The sequence below is a fragment of the Trachymyrmex cornetzi genome, unplaced genomic scaffold (assembly GCF_001594075.2).
Source record: "Trachymyrmex cornetzi isolate Tcor2-1 unplaced genomic scaffold, Tcor1.1 scaffold7, whole genome shotgun sequence".
NCBI lineage: Eukaryota > Metazoa > Arthropoda > Insecta > Hymenoptera > Formicidae > Trachymyrmex > Trachymyrmex cornetzi.
In genome coordinates this window covers 475,960-492,209 of record NW_017300025.1, presented here as the reverse complement: position 1 = coordinate 492,209, position 16,250 = coordinate 475,960, and the positions used below count along the sequence as shown (strand labels likewise).

Here is a 16,250-nt window from a genome sequence, read left to right as displayed (position 1 = left end):
TATATATATATAAATTATTTTTATCAATATAAAGAAAAAATTATTGAAATCTTACGTTGGACTTGGCATGGTGTCTGGTTTATTATCTAGCCATCTGTCTGTATGAAGTTCACCAAATAACAATGTCGTTTCGGTATCTAATTTTAGAACTTTGTCATTGGCATCTTCGTCAAATGGTGATAAATGTGGAATATGTTGTCTAAAAAAAATTTTTAACACCAAATTTTTAAAGCAAATTTTTCGCTTTTAATGAAATAAATTAAAAATTAAAATCAATTCCTATATACTTAGGTTGCTTTCGGAAACATCACCCGAGTATCTCCCTGTATCGTTTTATTCTTGTTGTTCACCCAATGTTAAACAAGGATAAGATGAGGGCATCCAGGTGATGTTTCCGAACGCAGCCCTACCTCATAAAGACATATGCTTGTAGATAAATATCTGACATTCCTTTCGGCCATTCTTGATTCCATTTAGTACATAAAAATTCTGCAAATTTCGTGATAATTATCATTAAATTGCTTTTACTGTTATGTTGATTTATAAATGCGTCCACATCGGCAGTTTCAGTTTCTGTTCCAAAGTATTTTTGTGGTTGACTGTACAAATATAAAAAGTCACAGATTAACAATAATATCATTACGATATTATTACATCGATAAAGATTTAATTATAGACAAACACCTTGTGTCAGGACTTGGCGATTTAGAACTTTCCGAGCATTTAAGAGTTTCCACATTTTTATTATTCTCCCGATTCGCAAATAATTGGTACATATCCATAGTGTCCATGGAATCATCTAGATTTTTAGTAGAGTCATCTTTAGTCAATCTTACCGTGTCGGGTCTACAAAAAAAGATTAAAGAAATTATATTTTATATTTTCAAACTAATTACATATAAATCATTATTTAATATACATACAATAGGGTACTAGGAAATAATCTTCTAAGTGTTTCCTCTAACTGAACATCGTCCCTTTCTGCTTCCCTTCTGTTTGGTCCTCTTACTCTCGCGGATCGCCTCATGCTGCTGCAACTCCAGGCCCATTGTTGTAGAAAACATAACGCACTTCTGCGTCTTTTCTTCACTTTCTGTCCTTCTTCCTTCCCATCAGTTTTCTCAGAATGAGTTTTATCGTCTGCCTTACACATTGCATCGTTCGCTTTCTCAGTACCTTTCTCAGAAGCCTTATCACTTGATTTATCACTTTCCTTATCACTACATTTCTCATTAGGTACTCCATTATCTATGCAATAAATATCGTCTGTGACTTTGTCACTCTCTAATTTGTCGATATTTGCATCTGCTTCAGAATGCATTTGTTCCTCCGATTCTATGTTTTTTGTTTCAGTTTGTTCTTCACTTTGTAAACCATCTATGTCAGACATTCTCAACGGATCCTCCTCTTCAACTATTTGCACATCGCTTGAACAAGATTTTTTGTCGTCTTCGATTTCAATTTCCATTACTGTGTCTGTATTAAAAACTTGATTGTCATCCGATATCTCGCAATCTTCCGTTTCAATTTTAATAGGTTTGATATCAGTCTCTTCATTCGGAATCAAGTCATTTTGTTGATCTACTTCCATTATACTTACACTACTTTCTACAATTTCTACTTCATTACTCGCTGTATTCTTATCATCAGGTTTTTGGATTGGTAATATAATTTTACTAACAAAATTCAAATTATTATCAGTAATATATCTATGCATGTCCAATAGACTTTCTCCAAGAGCCAACCATGTGCAGCTAGTTAAGGGAGTTCTTAAAATTAATTCTGGTAAGGATTTTGGCGTAAACTCTGCTTTGCAAACTTCCACCCACTTTCTAGAAACTTCCTTCGCCTCTGCTAATAATTTGTCAGCCAATACATGATCATATTCAGTATACAAAGGTGGATCCATCTGCCAGTCGCTATTATACAGCTTATAACATTCTTCCATACATGGAATGTCTTTAAATATCTTGTCACGAAAAGCCAGACCCTTCACGTAATTAGGATCCCTCTCCAATGCCACCGAAATATATAACAGACAGTTCATATAATCAGGAACAGCATATAAGGCAGTTATGAGATTGTCCAAGCATGGCCAGTGATTAATATTGCATTTTAGGCCTTGCTTGAATGCCGAGCAAGCTAATTCCAAGTTGGAAATCTTCATAGCTAATGTGCCGATCCTATGCCACAATGTTACATCGGAATCGTCCAGGTTTGCAGCTTCCCAATAATTCTCCACAGCTTCTTCATAATTCTCACAAGTCGCTTGAATGGCGCCAATGTTCTTGAAGCAGGAATATTTCAAGGACAACATTGGTCTAGACCTGCCATCTGGTACTTCAGGTTTTTCCACTCCATCCAACAGTTCAGTCTCTAGGAGATCCTTGAAGACGACCAGTGCTTCGTCACGTTTGTTCTCTTTTAACAGCTCCAAGGCTTTGTTATATTCCGTCAGTGCTATTTGTTCCTGGAAAAAAATTATTTCACATTTTACCACACATATCAATATAATATTTAGAATTCCTCCAAATTTCAATTTAAATATCTGATACTTTTATCATCGCTAACTTTATGATTCTCACTATGTATTAAAAACTGAAAAATGAAGTTAAAAAGTACAGGACTCTTAATATTCAAATCAGAAAAAGTGATGTAAAAGGCTAATAAGAGTTAAAAAAATTTTTTCCTTAAGAAATCTTAATCGTTTGACATAAATATTATGTTTTTAAAATTTGTTTGACTCTTATTCAAATCTTATTAATCTTGTTTTATCTCTTATCAGCCTTTTACATCACTTTTCCTGATTTGAAAGATTGAAATTCGTTCGATCAAAACAAAAGGAGCTAAAATTTCTTTGTTCTCATTGGTTAAATTTTTAATCTTCAATCTTAATCTTCAATATGTTTCCAATCTAAGACTTTATGATATTTTGACATCTTATGTTGATTTTGGACATGATGTTATCTGAATAAGAATGTTTCCAGGATACCTCTTGAATAACATATACTACTTACTAGTGTGGTAGATAATTTAAAGTGTACTTCATTAGAGAGTGATTATCTGCTAAACACAAAGTAATAGTAACATTACATTTCTAATTCCCACTCAATAATGTAAATGTAATATAACACATGTTGTATGTTACAGTTGCATTGTTCAATAGGAAATTATAATATTGATATATTATTATTATTACTTTATGTTAGGCATACACATACACACACACACATACACACAAGTTGTATCCCACCTGGTGTTGAATAGGGATCTGTGCGCTCTTCGAACGTTAGTTATCCACGCTGAATAATCAATGCAAGGATACATTGTAAATTAATGTTATCGATAACGATACGAAACAACAAAGAAGCGTCGAAAAAATTCATATCTGTACGTCTCTTTTAGGTTATATGATAATGTAAATAGATGCGTTGCTCTACCTGCGCCTCCTTCGTGATCGTGGGTAAATCCTCCTCCTCGCTCTCCTCACTTGACTCCTCGTTAAGCGCCGAAATCTTGATCATCCTGCCGAGTTCGCGTGGTGTCGGCTACGTACAAAACGTCAACAAAACAACCGGTTTTTTAACACGCCGCCATGCCATCGGACTGATCACTGCCAACATGCCCCGTGCTCGCGTATGCGCCGATGCGCGTTGTTCACAGCTTAGCGCGCAGTGCTGTAGCCATTAGGTTAGGGTTAAAGTAACAATGTGGTGCCATGTGGACCACATTTGTTACTTTAAGTGCGAAGTCTGCGCGCCAAACCGGACAACGGGAGGTGCGAGGAATCCCAAGAGAAAAATAGAAACAAGGTAAAGTATTTTAGGTCAGAAAATGAATCGCAATGGAGTCAGGAAAAAGGCCCACGAAAAAGGTATGTATCCGAAAATTTAGAAGATCTTGGTTAGATGAAAATATCTTTAGGCTAATTCTACAATGTGCTTTTTGTTTCCTGTTTCTTGCTGTTTGTCTCTTGCCTTTTTGATCAAGAAGGCAAGAGATAAACAGCAAGAAAAAGGAAACAATAAGTACATTGTAGAATTAGCCTTAAAGGTTGGTTGGCAGAGAAGAAATGTGTTTTACCTGTAAAATTATTTCATCGTCTATCCTCGTCATAATTTATCCACACAATTATTATTACCGCATGCTAAGAGGTATATCTAATTTCTATATATATTTATAATTCTATTTCTCTTTGGGGCGACTAAGGACACCAGTTTCACGAACAGATTAGATACTCTACTGGCGCTTTAGACTGCGCGCATGCGTGAGGGCGGCGGGCTGATCTGACGTAAGGTTCGTTCGCATGCTCCAACATGCTCCAATATGCACCTATCATAGCTCCTACTCACTCCAATGCACTCATTAGAGTGAGTAGGAACTATGGCAGGAACATGTTGGAGCATGCGACGCGAACAAACCTGTAGATAGAAGCTTTCCATTTGATGACACAGGAGGTTTGTTCGCGTCGCATGCTCCAACATGGGGTGATCCCCATTGACCTCACTCTAACGAGCGCGTTTGAGTGACTAGGAGCTACAGTTGGAGGAAGTAGGAGTATGTTGGAACATGCGACGCGAACAAACCTCATAGCCCTACTTACTCCAACGCGCTTGATAGAGTCAAGAGTGAGTAGGAGCTATGGTAGGAGTATGTTGGAACATGTTGGAGGGATGGCACCCAGTTGGATCTCCTACTCACTCTTGACTCTATCAAGCGCGTTGGAGTAAGTAGGGCTATGAGGTTTGTTCGCGTCGCATGTTCCAACATACTCCTACTTCCTCCAACTGTAGCTCCTACTCACTCAAACGCGCTCGTTAGAGTGAGTAGGAGCTATGCCCTATGGTAGGAACATGTTGAAGCATGTTGGGGTATGCGACGCGAACAAACCTATGGTAGGAGCATATTGGAACATATTGGAGCATGCGACACGAACAAACCTACAGTCGACACAAGTGTCGTTCCATCTTTGTCACTCTCTGAATGTCAACAAGGGTAGAACGACGCTTGTGTCGATTTGTGTCGACTTGTATCATCAAATGGAAAGCACCCAGATGCTAGTGAGATTGTCGAGTGATCAAAAGAGATAATTCAGAGATAGCGATCAAGTGTACACAAAATCCGAGTCGTTTACTCGATCACACTTTGTTTTTCCTACCTTTTTCTTGTAGTCTTACTGCACGTGTATCCGGTTCTCCATGAAACGGAAAGAAATGTGACTTAAACGAGAAAGATGAATTTAATATTTGATTCACGTCGAGTGTAGGCGAGTGCAATGCACGAAACGAGCGCAATGAATTATCTGCGATTCCGACTTCGGAAGTCAGGTATCTCGCGTGCGGCGAGAGGAACTGAGAGGAACAATTGAACTTTTAACTTGCCTTATCTCGCTTGTCGCCCCGAATGTTACAAATAAAATGTTATGTCGCACGCAGCGGTCGAGCTGTACCAACTGTATGCTCGGTATGCTGTCGATCACGTCTTAGTTTCGCTTTTGTTTTCAGTACAGAGGCGCGTATTCGGTGATGTTGCCTCGCCGAGAATGGCAATAATCGAAAAGATCTTGCATGAGAGGATGTTGTGCGTTGAGGTAAGCACGCATAATTATGCTATTTTATTGCTAGTCTCAGCGAACAGTGTATGTGCGCTGCATCAGATATTGCAGGTTGCATTTTATAAAATATGCTGACGCGCGCGGAAATTTATTAGGAGACACTGTGCCCGGCGATAAGATGAGCACAGATGAGCATAGCGACATGGCATAGACAACGTGAGCGTTTGACTTCAGTACTGTAAGATATCACGAAACTGTAATGTTAAACTTATAAAAAACGTGTATAAAAAGCTTGAATTCCCTTGGTAATACAGGAGTTTACATGCAGAGAAAAGATTAGCCAATGCAGCTAAAATGTGTCCTTATAGGGATAGCTATGGGTGCTTTCCAGCAAGGACACAGTCAGACACAGTGTAATACAGTGAATCATTATATCCTTGTTGTTTACCTACGTTAAACGATGAAACGATTCACTATGTTGCACAGTATCTAACTGTGTCCTTGCTGGAAAGCATCCTACTCTAACAGCAGACCTCAATGGGATGCCCTGAGATCTGTATGTCCTTTGAACATCCTAAGGACATCCCCAGGATAAGAAGGGATGCCCTAAGAGTATCCCGGATAAAGTGTGTTATTAGGGTAATATTGTTGCTGTCAAAACTCAATTTATTATCTACTATTTATAAAGTGTTGCAGCGAAACATATTCGCTGCTAAGGTAAAATGATGTTTAGCTAAATATATTTATATATTGTTAAGTTAATTTCTTTTTACAACAGAAACTAATAATATTTGCAGCAAGATTAAGAATCTTAGCTGACATATATTATGCTTTGCTACTATTTAACCACTCCAGCTATCAAATTTGATACAAGAGTACTTTTATATTAGTTACTGCGTTTAAAGATATGATACATAGAAAAAATGTTGTATTAACAGCATTTAATTGCTAACACAATCTATTCAAAAGTCTTCATTCAATAACAGTATTAATGAAATAAATAACTTTTTTTTTTAAACAAGAGAATGATGATTTGTTGCATTAATACTGTAAATTAATAAGATTATTTTCAATTAGATGCTGTTAATTTAACGTTATTTCTCTTTGTAGTATTGAAAGTCTATAATTCACGTATAGCTATATTATACATTTCAATGCCACATTTCAGTATATTTCTAAACACTACCAATAATTACCAAATCTACATTGCGAAATGAAGCGTACTTATTTAATGAGACAGAGACAAGAGGGATTTTGTACACGTATAAGCAGTCCAATCCAATTTCCAATTCATTCATTTCATGTTGTTAAATCAAACATATATCAGAGAGATCTGGATAACAAATAAAAAAATTTGTGTTGTGTATTGTAATAAAAATATAAGGCATACATAAAAAAGGCTTATTATATTATATACATATATTAGCTTATATTAAAGGATCCATAATACATGAAATAAACTTTTAATACAGATTCAGTAAACCAAAGTTACATTTGACGTACCTGTTAATTGTAATTTCGTATTATAATTAATGATATAATTATAATGTAACACACGTGTTATATTACAATTAATCGTATTAGAAAATAAATCGAAATCGGAAATAGACTGCGGTAGATGCAATGAGCATGCCACCCAATGTCGTAAAAAGGATATTATGCCTAGATAGCGCAGGCAACCGGCAGCGTCCCAGAAACAATTACGAATGGAATGCTCGATTACGCGGCTAAGATAGTGAGGAATAACTGCCACTTAATTATTCATATTAAGTACGCTTTTAATTTTAACTAATGAAGTTGGATGTCGGCACCAAATGTGTTTTATCTTCCAATAGCCAACTTTTAGCAATAACAGCAAAGTTTGAACCAGCAACTGATATTAAATTGAGCTTTAGCAGCAACATTAGCTGTCCCTATTAGAAGGGCACATTTTAGCCACAGCTATATTTTAGCTGCGTTGGCTTATCTTTTTTCTGCGTGCACACGCAATGCTCCGAAAATGCATTAGAGAAGAGATGACACACCTGAGCAATGTCCAACGAATATTCGAAATAAGAGAACGGTTTTTCCTACGGCATCGACAAGACGTATCGCTCGTATTAAGAATCTGGAAGTCACGGTCGTGCATCGCACATACATTTTCCACGCGCCAAGTTCCTCGTTATCGAGCCAATTAATATTCATGCCGATCGGAGCGCGGTTCTCCGATTATCAGTGTAATAAAGTGTGAACTGAATAAAGTCTTAGGCCCGTATTCAGAACGCACTTTTATCTCTGAAATTCTATAATATGCGTGACGTAAAGTATAATATGTTAGCGTGCTAACATCGTTGTAAGCGCGTTCTGAATACGGGCCTTAGTCTCAATCTATATATATTCAAGAACAATTATTAATTTGAATATCCTGAACACCATCCTTACGGATTCATATCTTACTGTACTATTGATGTATGTATAGTATATTCAGAAATTATTCTAGACAAGATTGGCGTCAACTGTCTATGTGTTTTACCAGTAGAATCTGCTGACATAGGACAATCTCGATCAAACTCTGATTAACTCAATCGATAATCAATTAAACCAGCAGAGAATTGTTTAAAGAAAACTTTCTAATTATATATCCGTTATCCTTAATGTAATCTTTGTTTTCATGTGTTAAACTAATAATTAAAATCAATAATTTTATCTTATTAAAATATTATTTGATAAGCTGGAATTTAGTTAAAGCCATTTGTATTCTGATAATAAAACTGATAGCAGAAACCGAACAGTGTTTGTCATCTTATAAATGAAAATATTCATTATTATAAATAAGGATAATTTTTTCTGTTATAAGTTTGCTATCGGGCAGATTCAATATGTCATATTCTGTGTTTTGTAAAATTTAATTTGATTATTTTGAACTATTTATGATCATACTTGATGACAAATTCGCACTAAAAATCCACATTTTTTTTGTAAATTATCATTAGCAACGCAAATTAAATTACACGCATGCAATTACGTTAGAAACATATGTATAAGATTTAAAATGTGTGAAACATATTATCTATTATAATATTTGATTAAATAATTACGAATACTTTCATCGTATACATTATGGCTACAATGTCACAATTTTTTTTGAAAGTTACACAAATGATTGTCTCATTTCGTTTTCTTACAATAAATTTTACATATGATAGGATTTCAATAAAAACCTCGGTTTATATAAACACGTAGTTACATTATTAAAACTTGCGGTAAACAATAAAACATTTCTTTGTTGATAGTAGAGTTTAATGTAAAAATGGAAGAAATTATTATGTATAATAATAATAATAATGTTATACTATCATTGAGAATGACGCAAATAAGTAACAGTCTTTAATGAGAATGTTGTATACAATAAACATTGTTAGATTACAGAAGAGGTAAGATTACAACGTATAAAAAACATGACAACGATATTTAACTTCATTATATGAATACTGTAGCTTCTGAAGTTATATGAGTGATAATAAATAGTGAGATTTAACAAACAATAATTTAAAATTTAAATATTCAACAAAGCATCCTTACCATTAACTGTATTCTAACAAGATGTGTAAAGTATATTACAATTCTTGGCACTTTAAATCACCTTACAAATAAATTCCCTTATTACATAATGGAAAACTCACGTTTAATAAACGTAAAAAATCAAGATAGATTTCAAAAATTATAAACGATAATTTTTTATACTGTTTCAGTTACTGTATTAATAATATAAATTGACATAAGTATGTACATCGCAGGAGACCAGTTGAGAGATGATACGCGAACCATAGATACAAAAAGTTTGCTTGGTTCTGCAATTGAAAAATACAATAGTATTATAATAAAATCACCTTCTCCTATTTATAATAGATTTAACCAAGATTGGCGTATAGGTGAGCATTTGATCTAAAAATATATAAAATATCGTTTTCTTCATATATATAATAAAATTTTTTAGAATAAGTTCAAAGTAACATAACTATTTCTCTTTTATAGAACCTACAATGAAACATTATTGGGCTGCATCCTTTTTATTACCAGTCGGATCTATTCTTATTCTTGCAATGGTTGTTTTGCTAATGGTAATGACTATAAATTTATTGTAATCATGATCATTTTTTATTAATAAAATTTTTAATGAAAATTTTAAATTTTAAATGACAATTATAGGTATTGTTCAAACGATGTCCTCATATAATAGCCGCGATTGTTACTGCAATGCTCACTATCATTATCTTATTAACAATTATATTGTCACTTAATCACGATCCGGTTTATATTTAATATATTTATATCAAATAATTGCATATACTGTTACATAAATCTTTCTTCCATATGTACATTGAACTGGGAGTTTATAATTAATAATATATACAAGAATTTTTGTAACAACTATACATATTGAATAAATAGATGTTACTTACTACTAGGACTGCTCATTCATCATTTTCATTTTAATCATGTCTTCTGAAACACGTTTTACTGTTTCCAGATACTTTTCCAAAGTTGCATCTAATCTTTCGTAGCTCTAAAATATAAATCTCAGCATATACCAAGTTGTGATGTTAATATATAAATATACATTTTTACAAATTTATATATATATATATATATATACTTTACCTCTGCATGAGCTGAGTCATTTTTCAAGTGTCGTAATTCACTTAATAATACTTCTATAGTATTAAGCGGTAACCAAACAGGTGGCGCGGTAGCTACTAATGGTGTTTCAAGACCAAAATGTTCTTTACCGCTACCTAATACCGCGTTAATGTAATCTACCGCTAAGTCGCTGGCTTCCACTAATCGACCAGTATTTAGCATGAGACGAAGAAGCTCTGACGCATTTCGCTTCTACAATATTTTGATGTAAATAGAATATTTTATCAACATAGAAATATTATACAAATACTATATAAATTTAATCAAGTACTTACTTTATATGATATTAATAACCATTGTGGTAGAAAGGCTCCATCTTGCAATAATTTTTGTGCAACGGCCTTATGTAGTTCGCAGTTATCACTCTTTTCGTGTTTCAATGTGAAGTACTCTAACAATTTCCAAGCAGTGTTTGTAATGGTTGTATTAGATATTCCTTATATATATATATATAGCTTTTGGAGAAAATATCATTTTGGAATAATTTGCAAAATTATAATACAATTATGCATACCGAATATATCATTTTGTATTAGCCAGTCCCAGGCGTTTGGATCCTCGCGTTGACTCAATTTGATGCATTGAGAGGTCAAACTTTTGAGTACAGAGGCTTTACTAATTTTAAATACATCACATAAATGTAACGCTGTTGCATACAAGCCAATGCTACATAAAGTGACGATAAGTTCGGAAAGTTCTGAAATATATGAACATACACATATATATAATAAAATTTCGGTCATTTTCTTCATAAAGACAAATTACACAGATAAGAGACATTTACCAGTATGTGCAACTATATGCATTTCCGAATTTACTTTTGATATTTTTAATCTTGCATCTACTATATAATACTCCTTTTTGATATCATCCAGTTCGAGTACTTCGACTTGTTTCTTTATCTTATAATGCAAAACCTCTTTTCCGTCAATATCTCTTTTCTTTTGTGGATTCGATGAGTTCATTTCACTACAGATACTCTGATCAATTACAGGCCTTACGATCCACCTGTACTTTTCACTTACATGATGTAAAGCATTAATACACGCTAGTAGACATTGTGCTTGTTTCGCTATAATCGGTGCAGAGTGAGGCTCTTGACTCAAACGCATAGCTTGTTCGTACATTATGGATGCGGCTGTAAAAATATAATAAAAGTTTATAGCTGATAATATGTGTACATGTATACTCAATTACAGAACAAGAAGCTTACCTTTCCGCATGTTTTGCTTATTGACATGGAAACTATATAGAAAATTATAATAATTGTTTTCCATAAGATCAACGCTTCTGGCTCTGCCTTCTACTATTCTTTCGAGATCCTCGTACATATCGATATAAGGAAAAGAAATTAAATCTATCAACAATTTTTTTTCGAATAACGTAACGACCAACTGCCGCAAGCAGTCCACTCTGCGTACGGGATCTGGATTCGCGTTCAAGCAATGATAAGCTTCCGCGTGATGACCCAGACTTAAATGTTGTGCGAATATTATGGAATGAAGTGTCGGCAAATTCGGATCATCTGTGTCGGCGTTTGTTATGGCCGTTTCAGCGATCTCTATGATACAGTCGGACGCATTGTGCTCCTCGAACAATTTGATAACTTTCAGATAATAATAAACCAAATCCCTATTTCTCGATGTCACGTTAGAATTGAGTAAGGCATCTACTAGAAACGGATCGGTCAATATTCCGTCGGAAGCACGAAGAAAATGATCGCACGCCTTTTGCATCTCTCCCATTTCTAATAAGGCAACCGCTAATATAAATTTTCTCGAAGCGCTATTCCACTCACACCATGTGTTCAGAAGTCTTACATATTCTTGAACAAGCAGGAACTGGCAACTGGAGAGTAGCCATTCAGGGAAGATAAAATTTCCAGATATCGGCCATCTAATTGCATTGCTCAAGAAAATATATAGAAACAATAAATCTTGAATTATTTGTACTTGATATAAAAGAATCGTTGACACAAAAACTGTGTCCATCAAAAATTGAAACTATTATTGAAGGATACATAAGTTGCGCGATAAGTGTCACATGTGTTAGCATACTGTAGTGCCAAGGTATCAGAGTTGTTGGATCCATGTTCGCTTGAGCCATCAAAATATGAGCGTGTTTCGCACCGCTGCTATGAATAAACAATTCTAACAACGAGAGAGACCGATGCTGCCTCTGTCCAACATTAATTCGCGAATCAGCAAGCTTAAGAGTTGAAAGACGTTGAGAACTGGATTCGCTGAAATTTTGTAATCTTCTTTAACATGTCTTCATGTTGCTGCTTATAAATATCACCTGACCAAAAATAAATTTATATTTATTATGATATAAAATGATAACGACTTACAGTAATGATTGTGAAGGCGTGTACAATGCTGTCGATTCGCATAGCCACGTGACGACATAGTAAGCTTGAGTAAGTACAACGGTTCTCGGCGCTAACGAAGATCTTATAGTATGTAAAGATCTCGAATTAAATATCTCAGGACGAAGTAGTATGAGTTGTTGCAGTATCAACAAATCCCTGCAGATAGAAAATCTCAGGAGCGCTATTTGTGTTATGGCTTCCGCTATCGTGGCAATTCCTAGCTGACTGCCAAATAGATGATTGACATTCAACAAAAGTTTCGAAGTATCGTGATCATCCTCAAATTGCAGTTTATTCGGCTGCCCAAGATCATATGTTAAAGCTTCCAACAACATGGCCATGGCTCCTGATATATCTTTAACGTGACTCAGTTTATGACAGAGTTCCGATTGGAAGTCAAAATCCGATAGCTATTTTTAACAGTATATCTATTACATAAGAGTACATTGCATAAAGAAAAATCAAGTAAAAATTAATTAAAATACTCACTGGATCGTCAGGTTCCAACAGTTTTGACAGTAAATCATCAATTATGATATCTGGACTTCTTAAATGATACAATTCTCTCTCGATTTCCGTTTTAGTTTCTTCAGATAACTGTTCTCCTAACAAGACTAACACGGACATTAACGTGATTAGATCTTGACACGTGTCTTCATCTTGTGATAGAATGGGCGTTGTCTTGAATCGAGAAATATAGGATTTATTGTTGCAAAGCACCAGATGTTCTAAAGCTTCCATAGGTCTCAGAAACGAGAACGAGGACTTCTTCAATAACACAACGCCGTAAACGCTCGGTAGTAGAAGTAGACCTACAGGACGAGTACCGTTGGCGTGGTATTGGACGACGCACGAGTAGAATTTCGACCAACATCGATTAGCAATTTCGAGATAATCTTCATCCATAATCACGTAATCCATCACTTCTGCCTGCATCTCAGCCTCTACAGCCATACACACCCTTTCTTTTAAAACTGCTGGTGAAAAAGTCATATCTGCCACAACATTGGATCTCCTGTAGATGCTCAGAGCTTTCGTGATGTCTGCCAACGAAAACATTCCAGGATGAAAAATGTAATTAATGTACGCCTCTCTTGGGTCTAGTCCTGGTTCATCAGTTGCAATATAATCGCTGTCACGCGCTGGTTCTAAAATCGCAGTTTCCCATTCTGGCTTAATGCGATGCGTTAATGGTAATTGTGCATGTGTCACTGCCATCGCATCCATGTCCGCAGTTCTCCACACTGCCCACAATCTAGTTGACGTAAATGCAAAATCTACCAAATGTTGCTGTGTACAAATAATATAAATTCGTTATGCTCTTTTATCATTTTTAATAAAATATATAGAAAAAGAAGTATTAATAAAAGTACTTACGTCTGGCGTGTATAATGTACATAATCTAATAAACTTGAACATGCCATTGTCCTGCACAGGCTTCAGAATGCTGAATTCACATCCCGTGCCAAATTTTAAGAAAGTTCCAAGATACAATTCGTTATCGTTGCCCAGCGCTTTCCGTAAGACGTGACCTTGCGCACCTTGAGAGACAACACGATTCTCGGTAGCCGCATCTGTTACAGCTACGCATTGTGTCTTGTTACAAGACCATATACGCAGATTGCCCTCTCGACATAATGCAAACAGATACGTATCGCTATCATAACTGTGTATAACAAGAGACATAGCCACATAAGCTTCGGTATTACGACCTCTAAAGGCAGTGGCTATACCACTTAAAAATTTGGGCATTATTGAGTCCTGTTTCAGTTCACTGGTGTGCACGAGACCTGTAAGTGCATCAAGCCTCAAGAGTAATATAGTGGCTGAACTGTATGCAAGGGCAAACAGTGCCTCTTCCTGTGGCAACGTAAGCCACGACGCTGCTGCATGAGGCACTGGGGAGTCTGAAAAAAAATTATTAAGTGAATGCCTGGTATAATATATATTTGATAGTGACAAAATTAAATTTATTATATTGCCGTATTATGCTATAGGATCCTTTCCAGTAAGAGACACAGTGTAACACAATGAATCATTACATTGTTTAAACAGAGAAATGACTACTGTGTCACTGTGTCTCTTGCTAAAAAGCACTAATAATCTGTATGCTTACTTGTAGCTCCAGCATTAGAAATAATGTGAAATGTATGAGGATCTCTGGCATTTTGTACAGAAGCTTCGCTAAATATAGATTGTACACTGAGATCAGTATATGTTCCCAATAGATTTTCCTTGAAAAAAATAAATATTAAAACAAAATAATTTTTTATAATAAAATATACATAAAAACGAGTAATAAAATTCATGCGTACTTGATTATGAATTTTATCCGGGTGAGAAAAGGAAAGTTTGTGGACACTGGAAACAGTGACGATCAAAATAATGACAGAATTGACTGTTTCGTGAATAGAAATTCCATCTAGAATTGGAGTGTCTGTAAATTTGTATCTCACTCGACAGTTGGCAAGATTAATGTCCAAACTATGTTCCACTAATTCAAGTACATCATGGCAAATGCGCCAGTAAATAAAACGATTACGAGTAAAATATTTTGAAGAATCTTTGTACGAGTAGCCACCTGCCCTCTCTGGTACTTTTATATCTTGCAATGTACTTTGGCTTCCGCCTATAAAAATAAGATTCCTTTTATCTATCCCTTCTTAATGAATAATAATAACAACAATAATGATGATGCAATTAATTTGTATCATATATTATACAATTTGTTATAAAATTTTATACAATAGTAACAGCTAATATAATAGTTAATAAATGTGCAATTATTTTAAAATTATGTATTTTTATCAAAACGCAATAAATTGATATACATGTTTGCGTATAAATTTAGAGTCAGTCACGTGTACCACTTGATTTACAGCATCAAAAATGCAAAATCAATTTACATAAGAATGGGCAATAAACAGGCAAAGGTTAGACGATACAAAAATGATACTTCGACTTGCGAATGTTACACAATACATTATTCCGCGAGCGTTGTGCTTGCACGTCGCCACGGATAATTCCTCGAAGCATTTTTATGTGACGTCGTGAGTGAAATTTCGGTTTGCCGGGCGGTTGAACTCCGGCTAGAAGAGGTTAGAACACGCTTACCTGTGTTCAGAGTGATCTCTTTCCATTTCTCTGGCAGAGCTTGATCCGGCACGACCTCACGATACCCCAGCGGGAACTCTACCATGTTCCGATGCTTTGCAGAGAGATACTAAAACGAGTTTATCACTTTACATTACAGAAAAAACCGCCGATTTGAGCGGTTATCGAACGGTTTTTGGCGCTCGCCTCGTGTTTCAACTTACGTCATCGACGAAAAATACTATTGAAGGCGATCTCACAATGACTCACAAATACAATTGAAAAATGTCGTTCGCGCCCTCTCGGCCATGATGTAAGAACAGGCCTGTTCTTTTTGACTGAACTTTTGCACCAGTTCATCTTTCTTCTTCTTCTTTCCTCCTGGAGAGAAAAGAAAGAAAGACGAACTGGTGTCAAAGTTCAGCCAAAAAGAACAGGCCTAATATAAGGTATTGTATCCATAATCGGTTCTTATTTTAAGACCGTCTTAATTAAGGCCGCAGCACACACTCTTGCATAATGCATAATGCATAGTGCATAAAGGAATCAACC

At 35.3% G+C, this 16,250-nt stretch overlaps 3 protein-coding genes across 5 annotated transcripts in view; 1 reads left to right on the top strand and 2 right to left on the bottom strand.

Annotated features, from left to right (window-relative positions):
• Positions 1-3,606, bottom strand: part of LOC108767619 (calcineurin-binding protein cabin-1) — a 20,166-nt gene extending 16,560 nt beyond the window's left edge. For all 3 annotated transcript variants that reach the window (XM_018517588.1, XM_018517589.1, XM_018517590.1), the window contains exons 1-5: positions 3,441-3,606; positions 924-2,470; positions 685-846; positions 411-599; positions 56-199 (exon numbers count right to left, since the gene is read on the bottom strand). In XM_018517588.1, the coding sequence (XP_018373090.1) occupies positions 56-199; positions 411-599; positions 685-846; positions 924-2,470; positions 3,441-3,524 (2,126 nt within the window). In that variant the 5' untranslated portion in view covers positions 3,525-3,606. The remainder of the gene's footprint in view (positions 1-55; positions 200-410; positions 600-684; positions 847-923; positions 2,471-3,440) is intronic.
• Positions 3,607-5,074: 1,468 nt separating this feature from the next.
• LOC108767621 (uncharacterized) lies at positions 5,075-9,918 on the top strand. The gene is made up of 4 exons (XM_018517592.1): positions 5,075-5,590; positions 9,286-9,465; positions 9,569-9,654; positions 9,743-9,918. Exons 2-4 carry the CDS (start codon positions 9,318-9,320, stop codon positions 9,854-9,856), a joined length of 348 nt encoding a protein of 115 aa, XP_018373094.1. The 5' UTR covers positions 5,075-5,590; positions 9,286-9,317; the 3' UTR covers positions 9,857-9,918.
• Nup160 (nuclear pore complex protein Nup160) lies at positions 9,323-15,898 on the bottom strand. The gene is made up of 14 exons (XM_018517591.1): positions 15,720-15,898; positions 14,921-15,234; positions 14,722-14,839; positions 13,983-14,512; positions 13,095-13,895; positions 12,585-13,015; positions 12,255-12,476; positions 11,448-12,130; positions 11,019-11,372; positions 10,744-10,931; positions 10,510-10,671; positions 10,196-10,426; positions 9,997-10,100; positions 9,323-9,384 (listed from the first exon to the last, which is right to left on the bottom strand). Exons 1-13 carry the CDS (start codon positions 15,802-15,804, stop codon positions 9,999-10,001), a joined length of 4,221 nt encoding a protein of 1,406 aa, XP_018373093.1. The 5' UTR covers positions 15,805-15,898; the 3' UTR covers positions 9,323-9,384; positions 9,997-9,998.
• Positions 15,899-16,250: the final 352 nt, after the last annotated feature.